Raw genomic sequence first — 23,689 nt, forward strand, 5'->3', positions numbered from 1 at the left:
AAGTACCTACCTTGTATTTATGGTACAAGGACTTGCCTTGGATTTTTATTTATTACCTCTTTAAATTTTTGTAAGAATTTTTGAAATCTACATTGAGGAGAGCACTCCCTTTCTAACTTGTAATGTGAAACTATGTGAAATGTACGTGCAAGATCCAGAGAATGTTTACAGACTTCATGTAAACTTCCCAGTGATACTTTGGGAAAGTCTTTCTTTTTTCACCTTCCCTTGTGTTTTTACCTGATTCCTTCCTGTCATCATGTATAAGCCATATGTAATTATATCTATTGCAATCTTCAATTGGGAAGAATTGGGAGAAGAATAAACTTGACAAGTGAAACTTGCTTACCTTGCTGTCATAGTCCATGATGCGTAGCACCTGCTAAGTATATATTCCAGGGAATGAAGAACCATCACTTCTATCAAACCTGCTACTTCAAACAGTATAGAAACTGCAGGTTGTACGATAAGGCTTCCTTGAAGCTTATGAGCACTTCCCTAGTGGCCTTGACACGTAGCAGGAAGCACGAGAAGTTCTATTTCCCTAACTGATCCTGAAACCAGGTGAGTCCTTTGAGTTCAGATGTGTTGTCTGTACCCTTAGTGAGCTGCTCAAATAGCCTATAACCTCATTCCGCATTCCACTAGGCACTGAGGAACTCCTGGAGCCACCTGTGTCCTCACTAAGGACCCAGTGGGCACAGTTTGGTCCTTAAGAAACATTCCTCTGCACCCTGAAGTTAATGTTGTTTGTAAAGCTTTTGTTCACAATAGGCAATAGCAATTTATTTATACCTGTGGATTACACCAGCACAGAAATAAGAGCACAGTGAATAAAAAGCACAGCAAATGTTAGATTTCTAAAGTAACACTAAACAAAGATGCTTGGGATGATTTTTATAACTTCTACAATAAAAATATGTGACTTAAGAGCCATCTATGCTGTCTGAAGCTAAATGAAAAGAAAGGTTGACACAGTTTATAGTGACAGTGTTCATTGTATTATAAATGAAAGTGACACAAATTTACCCTGATAATTCTCAGGCAATTCCCAGATTGCAATTTCAGAACATGGCTCTAGCCCTTCACACCTTTCACTTTATTCTCACTTCTGACATCAGTGCTGGGGTGGAAACAGCTGTGACAACATTCTAGGTACCCAGCTGCTGGTCCAACAGGGAATTACCCATCAACACCCAACTCCCTTTTAAACATATGCAACAGATGATTCGGAAGGTGAGATCTGTGAAATGCCAACATACTCTCTACCTCCTGTAAGAATGATAACACTGTTTTTCACACTAAGTTATGTTGGGGGGATGGGTTTTAATTTACTGTCAATGTTTCAGGTTTGTGACAGTGTGGCAAAGCATCTCTACTCTGCTGGGAAGAAGCCCTTACCAATGAAGGCTGGGAGACCTACTCTCACTAGCTGTAGTCTGGATGGCAAAGAGTTATAAAGTGTTTACCACCCAAACATCACTGAATGAGATGACTAGAGAGACTGCAGAGAAAACTAGAATGCAGTCAGGAAAACACAGCACGCAGAGACCAATACTCAATAATGTTGTTCGAGATTCTACTCAACTCTTCACAGTTTTTCCATTCATTAATTTCCAAGTACTTGATTTGGCAACATTAATCCTTCAAATTCTCATCAAATGGATGAGAACAGTGAAAGACTGCAGGTAGAGAGGTATGCAGAGCTAAGCTTGTTTTGCTAAAAGGGGGATGCAGGGCAGGGATTGAAAAATAAAAAGTACTGTTAAAACACAGGAAACCTTCAGCAAGATATCAGGTAATTCTACTAGTCAGCATGGCTCACAAAACTGTCAGGCAAAAGTTATGTGAATAAATAGCTGAAGCAGCTTCATTTGATCTAGGCTAAACTTTTATTTTTAAAAGCCCCAATTATTACAGTGTCTCTTTCAATTGTAGATACCTGTTAGTTGTTTGAAGTTCCATAATGAAACTTTAATATGTAGAATGTTTTTGTGCTATTGCTTTATAGCTTGTTGTGATGATCAGATGGCTATTCCAGATTGATGGCTGTGTCTTCCTAGGGTCATTTAACAAACAATCAGTGAGGAAACAAAGCTTCCTGTTTAGCTGTTTTTGTTTAATGAATTTCTCAAGCCTTTTCATTGTTTTAGAGGTTTTATTATAGTAAACCCTTAGCTGAGTGGAACAGCAATTACAGCATGATTGCTAAGACCTCATGGAAGATTATGGACCACAATTACCATGTCTGTCTTAGAGGATTGAACAATATGATTTAGTCATCAGGTTAAAATTTGATCTGGCAAGTAGGAAGGAAAGTCTTCTGTAGGAAACATTTTATCTTTTTATGTTTTATGTGCAAATCCTGTTGATGCTTATGGAGTTATGTATGGTCTTGCCTCCACTGCTGATAGTTTGCAAGGTTGTAGTGCTGAAATTCAGTCAAGTCCTCCAAAATAATTGTGTTGGAAAAAAAAATTGACTCGTGCTTTTCATTTTCCTTCAACCTTTGAGTTTCAATGTTACTTATGAGTTCAACTTCCAACTTTTTCCACATTCTTAGCATTCTACTCTTTTTCTAAGAAGATCTTTCAAATAAGAACTGCTATTCCCACCTCTTCTCATGACTGGGACTTATGAGTAGTCGCTGCAGTGAGCAACTCTGAAAATGAGAAGGAACTGAAATTCATTTTCCTTTTACAGAAATGGATTTTGTGATGATTTTATGTTGTAGACCAATCTTGAATTTTATTCTTTCCTCTGCTTAGTGTTACATCTGAGAAAGTAACACTATGTGTCTATATAGGAAGCTGAGATCCATAAGGCAGGATTTTACCCTTCAACTATGACAAGTGCAATGGTGCAGGGCAGTCATTTGAGATGCATTTGAAGGGGGGCAGTTTTAGCAGCAGGGCAGAATTTGCACAATTTTCAGTGCATCCCAGAGAGGTGTGGCTGTATCTGATGGACTGCAGTTTACTTGGACACAAGATTGCTTAGCTCTCTCCAATCTACCAGCCAGTGTGCATGCATGGTGCAGTTTGTGCTACCCAAAGACACAAGCTGCTGCTTTTAAAATGAACACTTTTAAAAATTGCACTTTTCATCCTATTCTATACCATTTTGCCAGTGTCAGTAAAATGACCCAGGGAACACAAATGTAACTGGCACTGAGTTGAGAACACACTTCTATTTAAAATATTGAGAAAAGCTGAAATTCCTGGTGACTGCAGACAAGCTGGATTGAATATGTCCTGTTTGTTCTGGCTATGCTAACCCTTTGACAGCACAGAGTTCAAATCAAAAACTGCTTTCTCTCCCTCCCTCGTTGCCTGGCAACCTCCCTCCTCTTATTAGCATATGATTTCTATTCCTTTTTTATTTCATCAGTACAGTGTTACACACTCTGCTCCCTGCCCTGTGCTGTTGCCTTTGAGAAGAGCAGGATTTGTGCCTTTATATAAGACTTCGGCAAGTATGTGATTTGGCAAAGAAATCAAACATTTGGGATTAGGAAACCCTTGGCCATACATGCCTTATCAGAAGCTCAGAGGGTGGTGTTTGTGTGGGCATGTTTTTCAAAGTCTTTTCATTTTCATTTGCTGTCATTTTTTACAAAGGGCAGAATTCTTGCAGATCAGCACAGCATAAATCTCTGGCAACTTTACATGTACAGAGCATCAGTTTGTGAAATGTGCTAACAGAGATTGGCTACACAGATCTTGGGGGGCATTTTGTCCTCTTGGTCTGTATGCGGTTCAAATGCAAGACCATAATTCAAAACGTAAATTTTGAAAAAAGTCAGATATATCCAGGTCAAATTGTGATTGGGGAAGAAAGCAGCTAAAGAAGTAAGTGGAAGAATTTAACTAAATTATCTGGTTTTCTTCTCATAATAATGTTTCTTAGAAATAAGAACATTTTGCCTTTAAATTGGCCGGGTGTATTCTTTTATGAAACAATAGGTGATTCAGACAGGGTTTTGGTTTAACTTTGACTTTTTTCTTCTCATAAACTCTTACAACCATGACAAAATACCCAATTTTTTTTTGTTGTTGCATATGACAAAGAACATGGGATTCAAGTGGACAAACTTTTTAAAATACGATTAGAAAAAAGACAAGAGTAACAATGAAAATTAGAAGACACAGGGAGGAGGAAATACCAAAGCAAGTACATTTGGGGACTATTTCGATCAAGATATGTAAAGGAGTTTTTCTTAATATTATCCAAATCATAAATTACAAATGAAATAACCTACTTTTTCAACAGCTTTGTTCTCCTATGGTGCTGACTGAGTTTGGCAATTTCACTTTGTTCCTATGTCAAAATGCCGATACCTTCCTATGAAACATCTGGGTTCTTACTGTGGTCATAGATGAGGAATGTTGAGTGTTTTTAGGTCTTGCAGAGACTTCACCATTTGAAATTAGAGTAAGCCCACCTATAAAAGTATTTTGGTTTTAATAATTCTTCTACTATTTATGTGTGTTGTTTCAGAAAACATTGTTAGTATGATAAATATTAATATATGTGATGTCCATATTTTATTTGCAAATTTAAAGTGATAAACACAATGAAGTCCTTGAAATGCCAAACCTTTCATCTCTGCTTAAGCTGAGGTTCAATTTTATTTTGAGTATGACATTTGCTGCCTGAAGTTTTACAAGTGACTTGACCTTAAAATTACGTTTATTTTAGTTCATTGAAATGGTTGGCCTTTCCAGTTCAACTTGACACCAACAGTGCAAATGGGAGAAGGCAGACATACTTGTCTCTGACTCTATTTGGAAGCAAATTAAAAAGGTATCTAAGCGATGAATCTAAATATTTCCATTTAGATGGGATGTTAGTCATCGGTTAAAGGCAATCATGGTGCATTCTGACATTTTAATTTCGGGTTCAAAAACAATTATATATGTAATTAAGGAGAGAAGTGTCCAGGCAGCCAAACTGTCTGCTTCACACGTCTTGTTGCTGTGTTTTGTTTTTTTAATAGATATACCTGTACACACCACTTTGAGACTGTAGAAATGAGGTGGAAAAATTGAAAGCTGCTTTGAAAGTTTGATGTTAGTTAATATGTTCTTCCTAAGGATACTCTTCTTTCAAGTATTAGTCATACATGCAATATCATTAGGTTTATGCTCATTATGGAGATTGGACTCTGTGCCATTTTCAGATAGGTTGTTGTGGTACTTAGTTTATTTATTAATATATTGCTGCACAATTGCCTTGGTTCTTTGTTGTGATTTTGTTAACTGTGCTCTGAGAGGCCTTATTTAAACTGAAACTTCTGTTGGAATGAGCTGTCCTGACCAGGGTTTCTTCAGTCAATGGAACATTTGACCAATGTGGAGAGAATGGAGCAGGCTGCTGTGTAGGAGATGCATCACTGAAAATTGGGCTACTGTTTCCTGAGATGGGGTTGTTTTGTTGTGCTGTACAGTCTGCATGGAGCTACCTACCCAGTCTTGAGAGAGGACCTTTCACTGCCCAATCGCATACCTGTCAGTCGATTAAGGAATGATAATGTTGCGCTCTGAAGGGAGCCCTTTGCAGTCTTGAGATGAAAGGACAGAAGGCAGGACGTGTGCTTCTGGGTGAGGAGAAAAGTGCTGATAAATATGTGCAGGGATCTAGAGGAAGGAGGAATAAAATATGCAAAGCAAGCTATTGCTGAGTTTAATAATCACAGCATTTTCCTGTACAGCCATTGCACTGTTAACATCTGTACTAGCATCTTGCTCATTATAAAATGCTTGGTTTTGCCTTGATTGTGAAGGGCATTCTGTGAAACCCAACTCTGTTCTGCTCTTAACAATAAGCTGACTAGTCTTCCATCCAGGCATGTCTAGCATGCATGCAAAACTCCAGAATTCATTTGTGAATGTAGGTAGAAGTGTTAGAATAGGTTATTAAGAACGTAGACCCATAATGTGAGTAAAGAAGATTGAAAGTATAAAGAGAGGTTTTACACCTGGAAGTTATTATAGTTATTTAGATTGAGCGAGAATAATAACCAATTGTTTTCTAAGATGTATGACACATTTATGAAAAACCTTGAAGGATAAATGGATCTTTTTAGTATGCTACTTCCACAAAGGACTCTATGAATAAAATAATAGTGAGAGAACTCTCAGTGGATGCTGAATACTGCTAATTGATGAAATTATTACTTATTACACTGCAACTGAACTCTGCTTAGAAACACTATTTTCAGTATGATTTTTTGAAAATGACAGCTGAAATGTAAGAGGCTTTGTATTGAAAGTGAATAGTGATAATTTCTTGATATCTTTGAAATGAAGGATATTTCAATGACAGTTAAAACCGAGAAAAGTGTTTTGTTTTTTTTTTTAAGTGCTCAGATAATGCAATATCGCTATGGAAATAAAATGAACTTTTCTGAAATCAATAAAGTAGACTTAATGTGGATTTACGAGGCATTTAAAAAATAACTTTAAATATTCTATTTATAATAAAGCAGTCAATTATTTGTGTCAGCAGTTTTCATATTATGTCACATGTTAAGGTTAAAAATGAGGTTTGTGAGATAGGGTGTAGCCTTCACATTAAGGAAAACTCTTAATTCTAAATTAAATCAGTATTGAAGAAGTAATCAGTGATTTACTGCTCAGTTCAAAAATCGAAATGAGTACCAGGTTTGCCTTTGGTTTAGTATTGATGAAATTAAAGCCTGCTGTCCTTCTTAGTGTGTCTAGTTAGGTCTATATACTAACTCTTAGGACTATAATCCATAATTGGTTTGAGGATGTGTGCTCAAAATACCACGTGTAGTGTGATATTTTGGGATATAATTACAGGTGAATATGAGAGCTGATTTTAGCCTTAACAAGTCTGTTCATCAGTCCTGAAGGTACACTACCCTACTAATCTTGACAGTCTTCAGAATCAGAGGAACAAAGCAGACTTGTGCAAATTCACACACACACTTGAATGTGTGGATGTGTGTGTGTGTGTGTGTGCTGATAACAGGAACACAAGATGGGAGAAAAGAGGTGGTTCCCAGAATTATTCTGCTTCCATTTTAAAGCTGTGTTTGATATTGCCCTTTTTTCAGCTCCAATTGAAAATGCAAAATTTAGAAGATTTTAGTTAGCTCAAACATAGCTTTTCAAAACAGATGGAAGTGAGAAAGTGACAAATAATTGTGACGGAAAAAAAAAGCAAACAAGATAACCACAACAGAAGCTGTTCTAGGATGCTGGTGATAAAATGGAGAAATGAAATGAGTACAGAAGAGAAAAAAATAAAAATATTGTCTCTTCTCAAAATATCTACAGTCGGGCTAAAATGTTAGCAGTAACCAATACTATTGACTGCTGAAGGGCCAGTTCTCTTTAGTTAGGATAGGATATGATAAGAAGTAGTTTCCAGAAGATCGTAGAATAAGAACTGCTTCTTAAGAAAAGCAGAGTAGCTTGCATGCTGCTAAATCTTGGCACCAGGTGAGGAGATAAGATGAATTAATTTAGGAACACTAAGAAGTATTTAGCTCAAAAGCAAAGTTAGATAGTTTTTAACTCCCAGCATAATGTTCTCTGTGCACCTTATTAATGAGCCCTTCGTCAAAAGTACAGAACCAGGCTTGAGAGTTGGGTCAAAACTCTTTTAGTGCTGGAGCAGTGTTTTTATCATGTCTGTTCTCTGATTCACTTTTATCATCTTAGCTGAAGAGCTAATCAGTAGAATTTCATCCAGGTTTGCCATCCATTTTGTGCAGTGCAAGGCAGGAACATGGGGGTGAAGGTATTCTTGTTCCAGGGTGATTCCAGTAACAATTAGACTGTTATACAAAATGTTTGTTCTTGTAATTACTTGTGATGGCTTCCCCCTCTTTCTCCCTGTTTCAAATGGAAGCTAGGGAACTCATGCATTTGAATGGAGATAAGTGTTTAAACTTAAGGTGTTTCAGGCTGAGAACCATCATCCTGGAGGCATGCCTGTGAGACGCTGCCTGTTGATGTGTAAGTCCAGGAGGGTGTGATAGAACAACTGTTGTGGTTGTGTTCCTCTTGTCTGGTCAGCGTTTTGTCACACTCAGCTAGTGTGTCCTGCTTGACATACTGGCAGCTGTGAATCCCTTCCTCGAGTGCTGTGAGAAGAAGCTTAATTGGGCATATAACTTTTACTTCTGGTGTTAATCACCCTCCTTGCTTACAAAACTCATCTTGTCTGTGAAGGTAGGCCTTTGCTCAGGAAAAGGGAGCAAACAACAGCTAAAAGAAGAGCTGACCTAAAGTCAAGTGGGAGGCTCAACATGACTTAGCAATGTGTGCCTGCAGCTCAGAAAGCCAACCATATCCTGGGCTGCATCCAAAGAAGCATGGCCAGCAGGTCAAAGGAGGGGATTCTCCTGCTCTACTCTGCCCTTGTGAGACCCCACTGGAGTACTGCATCCAACTCTGGGGTCCCCAACATAAAAAGGATGTGTTCCTGTTATAGTGAGTCCAGGGGAGAGCCAGAAAAATGATAAGAGGGCTGGAGGACCTTTCCTGTGAAGACGGGCTGAGGGAGTTGGGATTGTTCAGAACAGAAGACTCAGGAGAGACCTTAAAGCAGCTTTCTGGTACTTAAAGGGGGCCTACAAGAAAGCTGGAGAGGGGCTTATTTTTACAAGGGCATGTAGGGGTAGGGCAAGGGGAGTTTGCTTTAAAGTGAAAGAGGGTAGGTTTAGATCAGATATTAGGAAGAAATTCTGTACTGTGAGGGTGGTGAGGCACTGGAACAGGTTTCCCAGAGAAGTTGTGGATGCCCCATCCCTGGAAGTGTTCAAGACCAGGTTGGATGGGGCTCTGAGCAACCTGGTCTAGTGGAAGGTGTCCCTGCCCATGACAGGGGGTTGGAACAAGATGGTCTTTAATGTCCCTTCCAACCCAGACCATTCTATGATTCTATGAGGTAGAGACTAAATCCACATTTCTGAAACCATCCTGCTCTGAAGAGCAGGAAAATAATTAAAGCACTTATAGAACAGTTACCTGGATACTCTTCCTTTGCATCATTTCTGAATAACATTACTTCTGTTACTCTGCGGTATGTGTTCCTGCTCGTACCAAACCACAAACAAAGAGTGCTGATCTGAGACAAGTGTTTGTTCATATTTCAATCCTAATTGAATGACAACTTTGTGGTCTTGTAGTCTAGGAAAGAAAGCTTTGACCTGTCATCAAGATGGAAATTTTATTTTTTTAAAAGTCCAATACTTTAATTTTCATGCTTGAAATCCACAGCTTCAGAATCATTACAGTATTTTTATAGGAAAAATACTTCACTATAATTTTAGAAAACTTTAGATATTATAAAAATACTAGTTATTCCCTTTTTAGAGGACTCACAGCAGAGATGCAGTTTTGCTTAATAAGTAAAAGAGTTGGAAAATAATGCTACTACATACAACACCTTTTATAAAGTATTTTAAAAAGAAGTTTTCTGGTATAAGCATGGGACAAAGTATGACAGATCAGAATCCAAATGTTTACTGGCATGTTTTTAGACTGGGAAGCCTAATCTGATTATCGCCTCTGCCTCCATCCCACACTTTCATCAGTATTTAATGTCAGTAAGATTTAAAAATCAAAATTGTAAGAGTGAAGAACTCCAAGGAATCCCTTTGTATTTCCTGTTGTCAATTTATGTTCCATTGTCATCTATAATGTATGTGATTTCCCATGTATTTACAGAATATCACGTTTCTTTTCTTAAAAGTGTTAACGTCACTGTGTGCTTCTGCAGAAAAAGACAAAGATGTTTTAAAAGGAAGAGGGAAACTGGCAACAGTTTCCTCTTGCCTTACTTGCATGGACTGTCAAATGTTATTGCTTGAAAATTGGCTGTTTTCTTTTTCTCCCCCCCCCAATTATCAGGCATTTAATTATATTTTAAAATGTGACTTCACATATTAAACCATTATTGTTTATAGTGTACAATTAACAAGTCCTTCACATTTCTGTTTTACTTCTAGATGCTGATTATTTTTTCCCTTTTGATTAGAATGATCTGATTTATACACAAAATTACTAGAAAATCAGTAGTTCCATTGCCAGTTTTGTATTTTACCAAAGTATTTAACAGTTGCTACTGAAATTTTTGTAGAAGTTTGGACACTAGTTGCACAAAGGTAGGTTTACTTCTTACTTCTTCATGTTGCAACAGATTTAGAATGTCAGTGCTGATAGATAGTTGACATGTTCTTGGAACAAATACAGATGTTCACATGTATTTCAAGCACTGAATGTACCAGATCTTTTGGATGTATATTGTCACACTCATCCTTGAATTTCAAGTTCATTTATTGGACTTTGCAAATCACCTTTTAACGAAGTTCTCAGAACATTGCTTTGCTTAGCTAAAATTAGTTCCGTTGATTTTGCCAATGATTAAACTTAGGCAGTAGTAACTTTGCTAATTTCTCTCTTGTGATCAAAATTTAGTAGAGTGTTCACCTGTCATGAGCTGACATGTCTCTAATGCAAGTTTGGGTTTTGGTTAAGCAAACACCTGCAATTGAGGGTCCAGTTTGGAGGTTCAGTTATGGGGATACAGTGGCCTATTTTTGGTTTTGACGTTAAGTTTATTTTCAAAGGCCAACTGAGCTTGCTTTCTTTTTCAGTCTTTTTGTCTTCTTGTAGAAAAATAGAAGTGAGGTGTAAATGTATGTATATGATAAGGATCCTTTTTGCTGTAATCCTTTTGTTAAATGACTGTCTATGTGAATGAGCAGTACCAAATGGCATATGTATTCCTCATGTAACAGAGCAATTTGATGTGCAAGCAGTCGAGACATGGATAAGTTTTGTAGTGAGAAAACCAGAAACTACTGTTACGCCTGTGATACAAACCTAATATTTTCTGAAGCTTTAAGTTTTGATTTATAAAGAAGGAATATATTTTTGTTAGGAAGATGAAAAAAGGTAACTTTGGGCACAGTGGGTTTCACAGACTGTGGAGACCATGCATGCGCTTGCTTCTAATGTAATAGCATTCAGGAAGCTCAGAATCAAGACTGTGACAGGAGTTACTCTTGGGTTTTTTTTGTACTTAGCCAATTGGTTGGATGGTTAAAAACTGTCCAGTTAGAGAGAAAAAATATTAAATTGTTAACCGTAATGTGGAGAAGGATAGCTGCACCAAATTAAAACCTTTTATGGTAAATTAAGTAATATTTTAGACAACAAAATGAATACATAATAGTGAAATCAACTTTGAGTAAATCTACAAGAGCTGTGCTCAGCCATGTCTTCTCTGAATTTGCTATATGGAGGCTAATATTTTTGGATGTGGTGTATTGTTTATAGTGTGAAAACATGATCTTATCACAGAGTAGGGAGAAGCCTCAGAACTGATCTTTTGTTATGGTGAAATTTGAACCTGTTTTATGCTGTATGGTTTTGATGTATATGTGCTTGTGTTAAACACATGAATAATTCACTGAATACTAGTACTACTTGGGTACTTAAAGTAAAGCACGGAGGGTGGGTATTCGCTTTAGTTTTCCCTGTGAGGGTCAAGACACTTGAGCAGAGATTAGTTGTGTCAAGGAGGTAGCATGCAGAGTTTCCAGCAGCGTAATTTACCACCCAGAGCTATTCCCATAGAGGAGAGTGGTTGGTATCTAAGGGAAACAACTCTTCTTGTTTTTTATCTTAATAAACCTTTTTGAATTTACAGTAATACCTAGTACAAATGCATTGCTGAGTTAGAGGAATCAAGCTCTTAATCTGAAAGTTAAGGTATCAACATGATTAGGTAAACCATGTTTAGGATTGTGTAATTTTACTACTTTGTTAATCTGTAATGCATTAACTTTGCTTTTGTAACAGAAAGTCCACTTTAGTTAACTCATATCTAAGACTTTCCCGACTTTTGTGGGAGTGATTTAGAAAACTGCTCTTTTGGTTAAGACTTAGTATTTACTGCAGGGAAATCTGAGGACCATGAAAATCTGTAGTGGAAAAACCGTTTTGAAAATGCCATTTTTTAAGTATCTAGTAATGGATCTAGGACTACACTCCTAGGATACTGGCATGCTATGATAAGTAAGGTAAATACTCTTACTCTCCCTAAATATTTGAGGCTATGTAAGGCGTGCAAGAAACCAAAAAGGTGTTTGTTCTGATATAGTAGCAGTCTGTTTTATGGGGAAATGTAAAGCTATGTGGAAATGTAAAGAGGAAGATATAGTACTTAAATGCTATGCTAAAGGCAGTGACCTGTCAGTGCACAGCTAGTGTATGCTTATCACAAGATCATCCACTGGCCTTAGTTTTTGCACTTTTTTGAGATTCTGAGCTTGTGTGGCTCGAAGAAGAAATTAGTCTTCTGATTAAAAGTTGAGTATTTTTCCAGGTGTGTTTGAGCTCTCCCTGCCCAAATGCACACCGGGATTCAGGGTCAGACCTCAGTCCCTTGAGCCTGTTGGCTTCTCAGTCCCTATCTCACAGGAGGCTGCAGTGCTACTGCTCTTTTAGCACTGGTTCATAGGTTGGTTGTCTATCCAAAGAAGTGGAGCCCTGTCTTCCAGCTTTCTGGACCTTGAGGACTCTGGTTTGTAGCTATCACTGTAGTGTAAAGTACTGTTTCTCAGACATGGACAGAAAGGGCCACCTGGAGAATTTATCCTTACTGAAAGAGAAGAGGGTTGCACCTCATCACATTGATATACTGCAATAAAATGGGTTTGCAGTAAGCTTGTGACTTTGCTCACACGTGCAGCCATTTGTCTCAGTAACAGAAAATATATCTGGTAATACACTAAAATAATTCTTTGGGGGTTTCCCTTGGATTCTCCAAAGGCTGACCACACTGTTCCCCTGACATCTGCGCTCATTTCACATTTCACTGAGCTTTCTCTGACCTTTGTTGTCTCACAATTAAACCAGGCCTGAACTGCTGTGAAACCACAGTCTTTTCACCTTTTTGAAGTTTTTGGATGAACTCCTAAGATACGTTATCAACCAGATTATATAAATTGTTTGTAAAGATTCTCTTCAGATCTTGAGTAAGGAAATGCACATTTGACACAAGTGTCAATTTATGGGATATTCTGTGGTACATAAGCATGGGGGAGAAATTCACAACATTTTCTCGTATTCTTTCAATAATGAAATGTTACATAGAGCTAGCTTCTGGAAGATTTGATACCATAGGTATTTAATTTTTAAGATCTTGTTTATCTTCTAATCTTACAAACTCTTCTATGACTAGAACTTGCTTTTGGTGATTTGGTAATGAAACTTTCACCAATTTCATTCATCAGTGATAGTTAGGGACTTTATAGGCTGCATCTAACTGTTTGTGCTTCATACAGCCTTCTGAGAGGCACAGTAGATGTAAAATATGAACTAGGCAATTCAAATTAGATATTAATAGAAGGAGTTCGTGCCTTGGTCATCTTTTTCTTCACTGACATGGTTTTTAAACACTGTTCATTATTCTGGGTCATCTGATCTTTTAAAAACAAATACTTCTATCTTGAGTTCTTTGGCTTTTGACTAAATAACAGTTATAAAATTAGTTTCATGTTCAGACATACTAGAAACTATCATTGGAAAAGCCCCAGGTACTTGTTTCTGTCAATGAATTAACACTTGCATAGCTTTGAAATTAATTGTTTAGTGTGCTCATTACTCCTAGAAAAAATAAATATGTTCTCATTATGTTCACTTGGTGAACATATGTATCTTACACTACATTTAATGTTACTTGCTGTGAGGGAGATTACAACTCTTTTTAAGGAAATTGGGTAGATTAATGGAATGGGGTGGGTTAAATTGTTCACCACATGCATTCCCTAGCATGCCTAGGCTACTCCTGAATTTTAACTGATGTATATAAAAGAGCTTAGCTGAGGAGGCTCTATGAAGCAACTGGAGTAAATCAGGATATAACCTGTGTATTGCAGGGTTTGGGCTAGGTAAATGTGCTATATGCTAAAACAAAGAGAATAACACATGGGACTGTAATTTATGCCCACCCACAATCATAGTCTGCCTCCACACAGTTGCATTTTCAGCAGGTCCATTGTGACTGTATGTGTATTGATCTGTGGTGAACTTCAGGAGGTGTTTTGGGGCTGTTAATAAGAAACTTTCCCAACAAGCTAGGGGAAGTGGGCAGAATCCATGAAACCAGCAAATTTTTACTTTGTCTTGTTAAGAAGCTTACACAGTTCTAATGCCGCAACCTGTGACAGAGCCTGCAGGTAGATTTTTCTGATCCTTATTCTGGCTTTGAATTACCAATAACAAAGATGAGGATTACTGAGGACTAAATACTCCTGATGCAACTCATTGGTTTCAGTAGGAGACTTTCCAGAAGCAGAGGAATCTGAACTATTGAATTTTTTCCAAACTTACTGTTTTGAGTGAGGGACAAAATCCACGTAAGTGAGACATCTGGCTAAGATTGTTACTTTAGGGCAGAGAAAGAAAAAAAAGAAAAAAAAATCCAAAGATTTCACAACGTAGTGCTTTAAAGAAAAGCTTTCAAAATCTGAATTAGTGCTGTATATTTTACAAAGACAATGCTAGACTAGCAGGACTTTTTGAGGACTGCCTTGAACTTACTGAAGTCCCACCTGTGATTTAAATTTTACTCTTTTTCCTAACGACGTGCCCTCTCTGCCTGCCTCCCCTGTCCCTCTTGACTTCGGAGCATTCCCAATAAGCATAGTGCTTCCATAACTTTATTTTGCTGAATATGCATTTAATTAAGAATCAGATTTAATTGCAATAGCTTCTTCTGATTTCAGGAAAAGGGTGGCTTTATGAGATGGGAATAAAACGTTGTGTGACACTTTTAATGAAATTAAAAGTGAAATGAAATGTCCTTAGCAGAAATTTGTTGCATCACTGGGGAGCAAGTGCCAGACCTGCCCTGATTTAGCCGAAAGTGCCGTGTCAGAAACAGGACTCCCAACTGGAGGGTGTATTCTGTCCTGAGTGACTGCTTTGAAATCACTTATTTGGAGTAATATTAATTCAAATTTTTTATAAATTACTTAGGGTGATATAATATGCTGTTTTTAAACTTCTACAGTCTTTTGATTAATAGATGATAGTGAAAATTAGAGCTAGTATTTTTTGTGTAGCCTTGTTAGTCATACAGTTTAAAGTAGAAGCTAAGCAATAAGCATCTAATGAATAGCTTATAGTAAGTTTATTCTCAGAAGCTGTGTTAGTGTTGACACAGATCAACATAACCATTTGTCACTAAATTCTCAAAATTTAAAAAACTGTAGCTATGACTACATGCTAGTTGTTCTCCATGTACATTACGTATGAGTAGTTTAATGCATTTTAGGATACTTGCAACCTTAATAGCTATTAGTCACATAATAACAATATAGTATGTTCCCTTCCAGAAGAGGATGTATTCAGAAATCGAACCATTCTTCTATATTTTGTAGCTATTTTGTTGTATTTCAAAAGACTTAAAGAAGTCGTCGTCATGGGTTATTATTAAAGCAATTTCTTAAGGTAGTTGTATTTGAGGAACTCATCTGCAAAATATACTGGTTTACGTTCTGTAGGCAGGCCACTCAGCTTTCTTCCCAAAGTGAAGTCTTCAAAATAATCTATGGAGATAATGAAAGAAAGTATAATTCTTTAGTGGTGTGCATAATCATCAGCACTGTGCAAAGCTGCAGGTTTAACTCTACTGTGCATGTTGTGCAGCTGTGCCACGAGTCACAAACTCAACATGTGCATCTGTGTACCTACTCATAGCCCCATTTCTTTCTCCGTCAACCTAAACAGATTTCTACACAAATACAGAAGTGTTATATTCTGATTTGCAGCCATTAATGATAATGGATTTATACCTACTTTATTTTTAATGAAATAAATGTGACCATTTATGTAAGATTGTAAAGATATAATTCACAGGTTCTGCATTACTATACAAATAGCATCTTCATGTGAAATCCAAAGTTCAGAGTACTTTGAAAAGGAGTGTATTATGTACTTGCGTTCTCTATTGAGGAACTTGAGTCTTGCCCTTTTAACATCTGGAGAGATCAACAGCTCATCTGTCAAGAATGAGAATTTATGGAGCAGAATAAGCATGGAATTCAGACAGGCAAGATTGCAGAACCCCAAATAATTCTTCTCACCAGCAGCTCTCACCCTGCTCAGATGACCAGTGTGTTAGAGAGACTGGAGATCTCAGGATTCCTTTCTTGCATGTCCAGAGTGGTTTATTTTTGTGCGTACGTTGTTATTTGCAATACCGACTGTAGAACTTTCTTCTCAGTAATTTTTCTTCTTAGTGACTGACTTATCTGCATTTATTTGTTAAATTTACTAAATGTCTGACTAGCCATAAGCTGTGAAAAACCAACCAGGGAACTGAAATGAATAGGAAGAAAACATCCTCATGGATTTTCGTTTCTGGCAGTTCAACAGACCCAGAAACATTTACATTATTTTCCCATCCAGGCAGTTAACGTCTGAGTTGTTCTTAAAACACCAGAGATCTCTAGCTAGAGCAACCACTTTGGTCAGCAATCCAAGATTTAGGCAGGTAGTATATTATTTAGGTAGTGGAAATATAAACAATTTTTACATTGTATATGTGATTTAGTATTTTCTGTCCCAGTTTTATTTCAGATTTAATTCTGGGACATGCTGTGCTAGGTAGTCCTTTTGGATTTCTGCAACTGTTGCGCTTGGAGCCATGCTCCTGGTGCAGAATTCCAACAGGAGCAAACATATGGGGATTCTTCCGTCCTTGGCTTGCCCCGCCATTTGTTCCATGTTTTAAACCAACTGGTGCTGTACCCAGTGGAGTACATCTGTTACAGTTTATTGCTAGAAATTTGCAATTCATTTCAGTTTGCTAAAATAATTATAATATTCATGGCCAAGCATTAAGCAATTACAAAAGAGAGTAGACAAAATTTTGCTGAAGTTTGTGTGTGATTCAGAACCTACTGCCCAGTTTCTGTAATTTGTCCACTCAACAGTCAGATGTGCTCCAACAATTGAGTTTGATTATCCTGAGAAATTAAAGTATCAACTGAGATGCTGTAAATGACATCCCTTATGTGGATGCCCCTGCTCTGTTTTAATTAAGAGTGAAATAAATTGGCATAAACCACTACTGACTGCATTTGGTTGCCCACATCTTGCCTGAGGTACTCAACTGGAAAACACCTAGAAATGGAAGAGTCTTTACTGCTGGAATTTCAGAAGCACATCCAATAACACCCTTTAACTCTTTCTGAAAGTCAACAGCATGTAGGCTGCTAAATAGTCTATACCTTTTTGAATGTTGTACCCCACTTTTATCTTTGTGCTTCAGGCAAGCTGGGAGTTACTGCATTGGGCTGTGTTGTTGTTTGCAGGTAGAATTTTCAAGTAGGTGAGATTTCTGGTTTGTGGGAAAATGGATTACCAATCAGTTCAGAGTAAAGCATTAAATAGGTGGACAGAAAGTGACTCCTTCACATTTAAAATAAAAAGTCCCCATAAATGTCAATACAATAAAATCTTAATACAACAGATTACTGTTTCATCATTATCACCCACTCAAGCAGACTTTTAAAATTAGGAAGCATCCTAAACTTCCATGGAAATTTTATCTATATTTTAATGTTTTCTATTCTCTTTCTACAGAACATTCTGGCTTTAAATCCCCGAAAACAGACACATGCAACTCTTCATTCAACTGCAGTAAAGAAGCAAGTAAAGAAGCAATGGAAAAGGAATTCTGACAAAAGCTGTTTGGTAAGAGCATGTTCATTATTGCATCTGGAACATGCAATAAATCATTAAGGCTGAAATCACAGTCGTGTGAGAGATAAATTGGAGTTTCTTGTGTTATTTGGTAGCCGAATTTGGCTTCTAGTTTGCTCCTGCAGATAAAGTTACTTTGTGATGAGCTAACTACTTTTCAGACCCTATTGCATGTCATCCTTTTTTCCTTTCTGCTGATTTAGTAAGTCTTCGATGCAACTTTTTAACTTTTTTTTATGGAGTCTCATCTGTCTCAAGTGTCAGCTCCTGAGTCACACGGAGCCCCTTAACTTCCCTGAGTAGCTGGCATCAGCTGCATCTTCTGCCACTTCCTCCTTGTTCTTCTGTTTTCAAAGAGTAACACTGGACAGAGCAGCACTTCACTATCCTTTCTGAGACTTTTAAAGGTGATTTTATTTTGCTACAGTAATAGGGGAACCTGTCACGTGTATCTATTTGATATATAAATAAATACATAAAACTTAGATTAAAACATGGCTCTGGATTTTAAATTTTGTGCATTGTATTTTTCAGGAAATAGTTGATTTTAGAATAAATATTTTTTCGTTACAAATTATTTCTGCCATTAGATATCATAATTTTCTCTCTAGGTATTTGAATTCCTAGTCTCAGTGTGATATTTGTAAAATCCTCTTAGACTTTTGTCTCTTTGATCTTCATCTGATTAGAAGGTCTGTAGTGTCTCCCTACAGATTGTGTTAGATAATCCTCTAAATTCAGGAATTTTAAAAAGTAGAGTACTGTATCTGCAAACTATTTCCTTTAAGGTTGTAATGATACGGGTTATCTTTTCATAGTGTTGTCAAAACACCTTTTCCTGTTAAGCAGGCAAATTCAGGTAGGAAATTGATATTTGTTTGTAATTAAAAGTATCCCACCCAATACCCAACAAAACACAAACCAAACCAGAAATGACACAAAGTTCCTCAGTTTCTTAAAATCATGAAATCCAGTATGACTAACAAATATTTGCTGGGAGGAGCAATGCCTTAACATTTCAGCAATAGTCTTAGTATAGTTTCCTGTTCTATGGCACCGATTATAAAAATCTTTCTTATTATAGCTAGTATTCCTATTTTCCTGTATTTATTGGCTTAATATTGTACATATTGGCCAGTATTATAATAACTGGAAGCTAATGTACAGGAAAAGCTTCTCTGTTGTGAACAGGGACCATTATTTTGGGATGTCTGATGCAGGTATTGCCCACAACTGTCTGTTCCTGCTGCACAGACAGTTGAACTGCTTAGCAAGTGGCTCCTGGACAGCTGCAGTTTACATCGTCATGTTTTCAGGTGACCTGAAATCAATACTGTGCTGCAAACTCTGTTTTCAGAAACTGTTTGTTAGGAAGCTCAGGTATCCGTGCAGCAGGGCAGCTGGGTATCTGTGTAGTAACCTCATTAGCTGTTCCAGTGTAAATTATCCTAGTTAGTTAAACTACAATGTACACACTTAACTAATGTGTGTGTTGATGGACATTTTCCAAATCATCTAGGCTTTTAAATTGCTCTTAGTAATCTCTGAGCTTTTCTCCATGTCAGCCTTGTTTGATTTTTGTATTCAGTTTAATTAAAAAGTGTTTGATATTTGCAGGTTTTGCTGTTATTTGTGAAAGTGCATAGTTTTCTAGAAATTGTCTCTCTTCCTGTCTTTCTGCTGTTAGCTGTATGGGTTTACCTCGTAGTGGCTCAAATGTTCTTGAATCCCCAAGGCCTGAGCTTCTTGGGCTGTGCAAACACCACTGATTTGGTGTCATTGCTGGCTTGCATGCCTTGTCTGGATTTTCACTTGACAGAAATTCTTATCCTTGTCAAATATTTCAGGATGATTTTCTTTGGCATAGGTTTACAATCTAAGAAACAACTTAGTTCTATAGTTCTGCAATACTGCATGGAGATCTGTGCAGTTATTAGGACCTTGCACTGACAGAGATCTGCTAATGTGTTGCAGCTTACAGGATTAAGGGTTAGAAAGAAACAAATGTGTACATGGACAGATATAATTACCTTCATCACAGATAGATCTTTTACTGCAGATTATGAATTATTTGGTAGAAATGTCACATAATTTAGTTTACAAGCTATTATAAGAAATGTAAAGTGCTAGAAGATGCTGTAAAGAGCTAGTCCTTATTTTTAGGCGAGTAGTGGTCCTAGTTTTTAGAACAGACAAATGTTTCTTCACTTAGAGATATATTCTGACAGAAAAAGTCCTAAAAGAATCAAACTTAAATATTTGTCTAGTCTCCCATTACATAAAAGACATTAGGAAAAAATGAGAGGCTTTTTACATTCTCCAGATCATTGTTGTTGAGTGGGTTTAATTAAAAACAAACACGAAAACCAAAACCAACAAATGGTAGAATCCTTTCCTAAGCTCCTTTAAATTAAGAAAGCTAATGTAGGAAGGATGGGTTGAGTACAGTTTTCTGTTTTGGTCTAAAAAACCATTGGCAGTAGTGTTTAGTCCTGCTAATGAACAGATCAAGCTCTGTTTGAAGTACATATGAACTTTATATGTTTCTATTTCCTTAAAATCTGAATTTAGCTTTTAGCTTTGGATTCTTTTAAAGCTGTACTGATGCTGCCTTTGCAGGAAGGTGGGTGTATGAAAATACAAGACTAATTAAATTAACAGCCCTCAAAACTCTGAACAAAAGCTGCATCTGCTGAGGCATGCACACAGTGACTTTGTAATGTCTAATACACTTCCAGATGGCAGACTTACATATTTCCTCAGAATAATTACACAAGTGAAATTTTAACTCCTAGCCTGCTCTGAGACACTTTGGATTGCCCAGTTAATGAGTTCTGAAGTGGAAACTGTATGTCAGTCTTTCCTCAGCACTGGAAACGTATTCTCCTAAAGGAAGGTTCGATTATGCTTTTGATGAGTGCTATTGTTTATTTACTATGTTAGCAACGAAGTTTTGCTGTAAAAATAAGTTATAGATGTAGGTGCAAGGTAAGTCAACTTTCCTTCAAAATTTTTAACTCAGAGATATATATCAGAGTAGGAAAACTCTTTATTGCAGTGTCACCCTCAGTAACAGTGTTAGACCTCTTGTTTTTTCCTGAGTCATGTTGAAAAGTGGTGTAAACAGATGCTTCTAGTCTATCTGGGGGAACAAAGGCTTCTGTTGTTCAGAAGAAATTAAAAGTAGAAGAGTTTTGAAATGGCTGTACTAATAGTAAATCTTGAAGAAGGTTACAAAATTTAGATCACATGAGGTCATCAGTTTACAGATAAAACAAAAGCAAAGGAATGAACTGTGGAAACTGAGCTTTGATTTCAGGGTTTTCCTGTGTAGTTCAGGATTCCTAAGACTTCTGATTAATGTTTTTATTTATGGCTTCCAACTCTCTATAATTCCATTTCTGTGTGTATTTTATACTTGCTGACATTTAGATGACAAACTAGATGGGCACGCATTGTGTACATTTGCATTGCACCCCACACACTGTATGAATAGGGTTTCTAAGCATTATGGGACAAGTTCTGCTTTTATGTTGTACATGTGCATGATTGTCATTTAAATGAAATTCACTTCTACAAGTTTTATAAATTCACTTGTCACTGGAGAATTCAGTGGGATGTTTTAGTCCAGTATTCTTTTTTGGTAATGAAACCTTGGACTTACCTACTAGGGATAGGTGAGAAGTTGATATAGATCCACCTGTGTATTCAGACTTTCTTCAGTTTCTTCAGCATTTAGACTTTCAGACTTTCTTCAGGACTTAGAAATAATAGTAATATTTGCTCCATATGGAAGTGTTGGAAATATTTCAACAAGACAAGGAGGGTGAAAAGGAAATGGGGTTTAAATTGGTTTGTAGCTAATTGTCTTAGCCTGTAACAGTATTGATTTTCTGTCAGCATTAGCATTATTCTTTTTCCTTACATGTGCTAAGCCTGATCAGCATTGTGCAATAAGAGCTTCTCCTCTTCCATGAACAAAATAATTTTAAAGCTCAGGTTTTTTTTTGTTTTTTTTTTTTAGGGGCATGACTTTGGGCAGGAGTCTTTAACTGTACTATAGTTCTTTCCAGCCATTAAAAAGAACAAAATTCTTCACCTTGTTTTTTTCTGTGCAACCTGAAGGTGCAACTACCAGATTGCTTTGTGCTAATGATGGAGAATGAGATCTGCAATTCATTGCAAGATGTAACAGCTCATGTTGCTCTTTAAATTCAGGGGACAAGGGTACTCTCTTGAAACAGTAGTAATAAGTGCTTGCTAAAACTTCAAACTGCTTTTCACTTTGATAGTATTTCTGTGGTTGTCACTGCTATATATAAGCATCTGAATTATTTGAAAACAGATTTGTAAATACCTCTTGATGTACAAATGTCCAAGCTTGCATAGAAAAACTTGTAAAAAAGATGATCCTTTCTCAGCTATAATCAGTTTGTTACTCCAAGTATTGCCTTCCAGTGAGGTGGAAAAATGCCACGTGATTTTTGTGCCTAATCATGTATCATGCTTACAGAATAATCAAGTTAGCATTTCACAAATAACTGATGGGTTGAAGCAGAAATAGTGCAAATTGCAAACAAGTAGATATGAAACCATGTTCACCCAAGGCCTGAAATCAGGAACATTATATAAATGCTTTTTCAGTGAGTAATTTGTCCATTTCTAGCCATGTATTGATGAAAGATTCTATATTTATAAATAAAAAATAATCTCAAATATTGAAAAATAGAGAACACTCATTAAAGGAAATCAACTCAATTATATTTATAATCTAAACGTATAGTTTACCTTTGCAAATATTTATTTTTGTCTTCGTTGCATATGAATATGCAAGTTTAGCTCTTTTCTGAATGGATATACAATGGCAGATGTCTCTCTAATCGCTGCTCTATTCAAACATTAATTGGTAGAACATATGTAGAATTCTACTAGTCTGAATAGGTATAGGATAGCAGCAGTCTTTTTAATCACATCACTATTCAACCACTAATTGGTGTGATGATTAAGGGACATTAGAGGGAGCACTTTGACATCTGATTCTTTGAACTGATGTCTGCTCAGGCTGCACGGTATTCATCATGACCAGACTGATTTCTTAAATAAAACACTCTGATTCCCAAATGTGGAAAATATTGCATTAGGATCTATTGAGGTGATTAGGGAATTTGAGAATGGTTCTTTTATTTAACTAGTGATTGACTGTATATGCACAAACTATTCTTATGAATAATACATGTGTTACTGAGTATCAGAAAGAGCTGAGAAGTAACATCAAGAGATTTTCTCTTTTCTCATAGTGTCAATAATTAAATATTAATACAAATTTTAAAATGTACCAGTTTAATCATTTAGCAGTCAAATTCCTACTCATGCATTTTTTAGATTAACTAATTACTCTGCATTTTCTTGTATCGATAGCATATGCTGGCACTTATAACCATTTTACTGGAATAAAGTAGTTTACATGTTTATATATGATATCACTTATACTTGCTCTAAGAAATGCATATTATAGTCTTTGAATTTTCTGTTTTATATTTGTTTCAGTGTCTTAAAGTATTTTCATTAGAATATCTCAATAGCTCCTAACTTGCCTGACTGCTGTAAATTAGTGCTTCTATGCACATTTTCTGTGTATCAGATTGTAAATAGTAGTTGGTGGCAAGTTGTGCCAAATGCTTTCTTAGTACTGTGCAAAAGGTTCCTTCTTAACCCTGGAGTGCTTGCAAAACCACCTCTGACCTCTTAACTTCCTCTGTTCAGAGTTCTTCAGGTTCAGTGTTCTTCAAATTTGGTGTTGGATGATTCCTCTTCTATATGGCAGCACTCACCAATGATTTTTAGTTCCAGGTGTATTTCTGATCTTTACCATTTCAAAACTGAAGTGTTGCAGAGTTGCAAATTGTTTAGTTTTGCGCGTAAATATG

The 23,689-nt window shown here is 36.7% G+C and overlaps 1 protein-coding gene across 7 annotated transcripts in view; it reads left to right on the forward strand.

The window, feature by feature from the left end:
* Positions 1-23,689, forward strand: part of DPYD (dihydropyrimidine dehydrogenase) — a 336,400-nt gene that overhangs the window by 2,667 nt on the left and 310,044 nt on the right. For all 7 annotated transcript variants that reach the window (XR_003528954.1, XR_003528955.1, XR_003528956.1 and 4 more), the window contains exon 2: positions 17,643-17,753. Coding sequence is in view for 4 of the 7 variants with exons in the window: in XM_027651422.1 (XP_027507223.1) it covers positions 17,643-17,753 (111 nt within the window). In the remaining 3 variants the exon portion in view is untranslated. The remainder of the gene's footprint in view (positions 1-17,642; positions 17,754-23,689) is intronic.

The sequence above is a fragment of the Corapipo altera genome, unplaced genomic scaffold, assembly GCF_003945725.1.
Source record: "Corapipo altera isolate COAL_440 unplaced genomic scaffold, ASM394572v1 57, whole genome shotgun sequence".
NCBI classification, from domain to species: Eukaryota; Metazoa; Chordata; class Aves; order Passeriformes; family Pipridae; genus Corapipo; species Corapipo altera.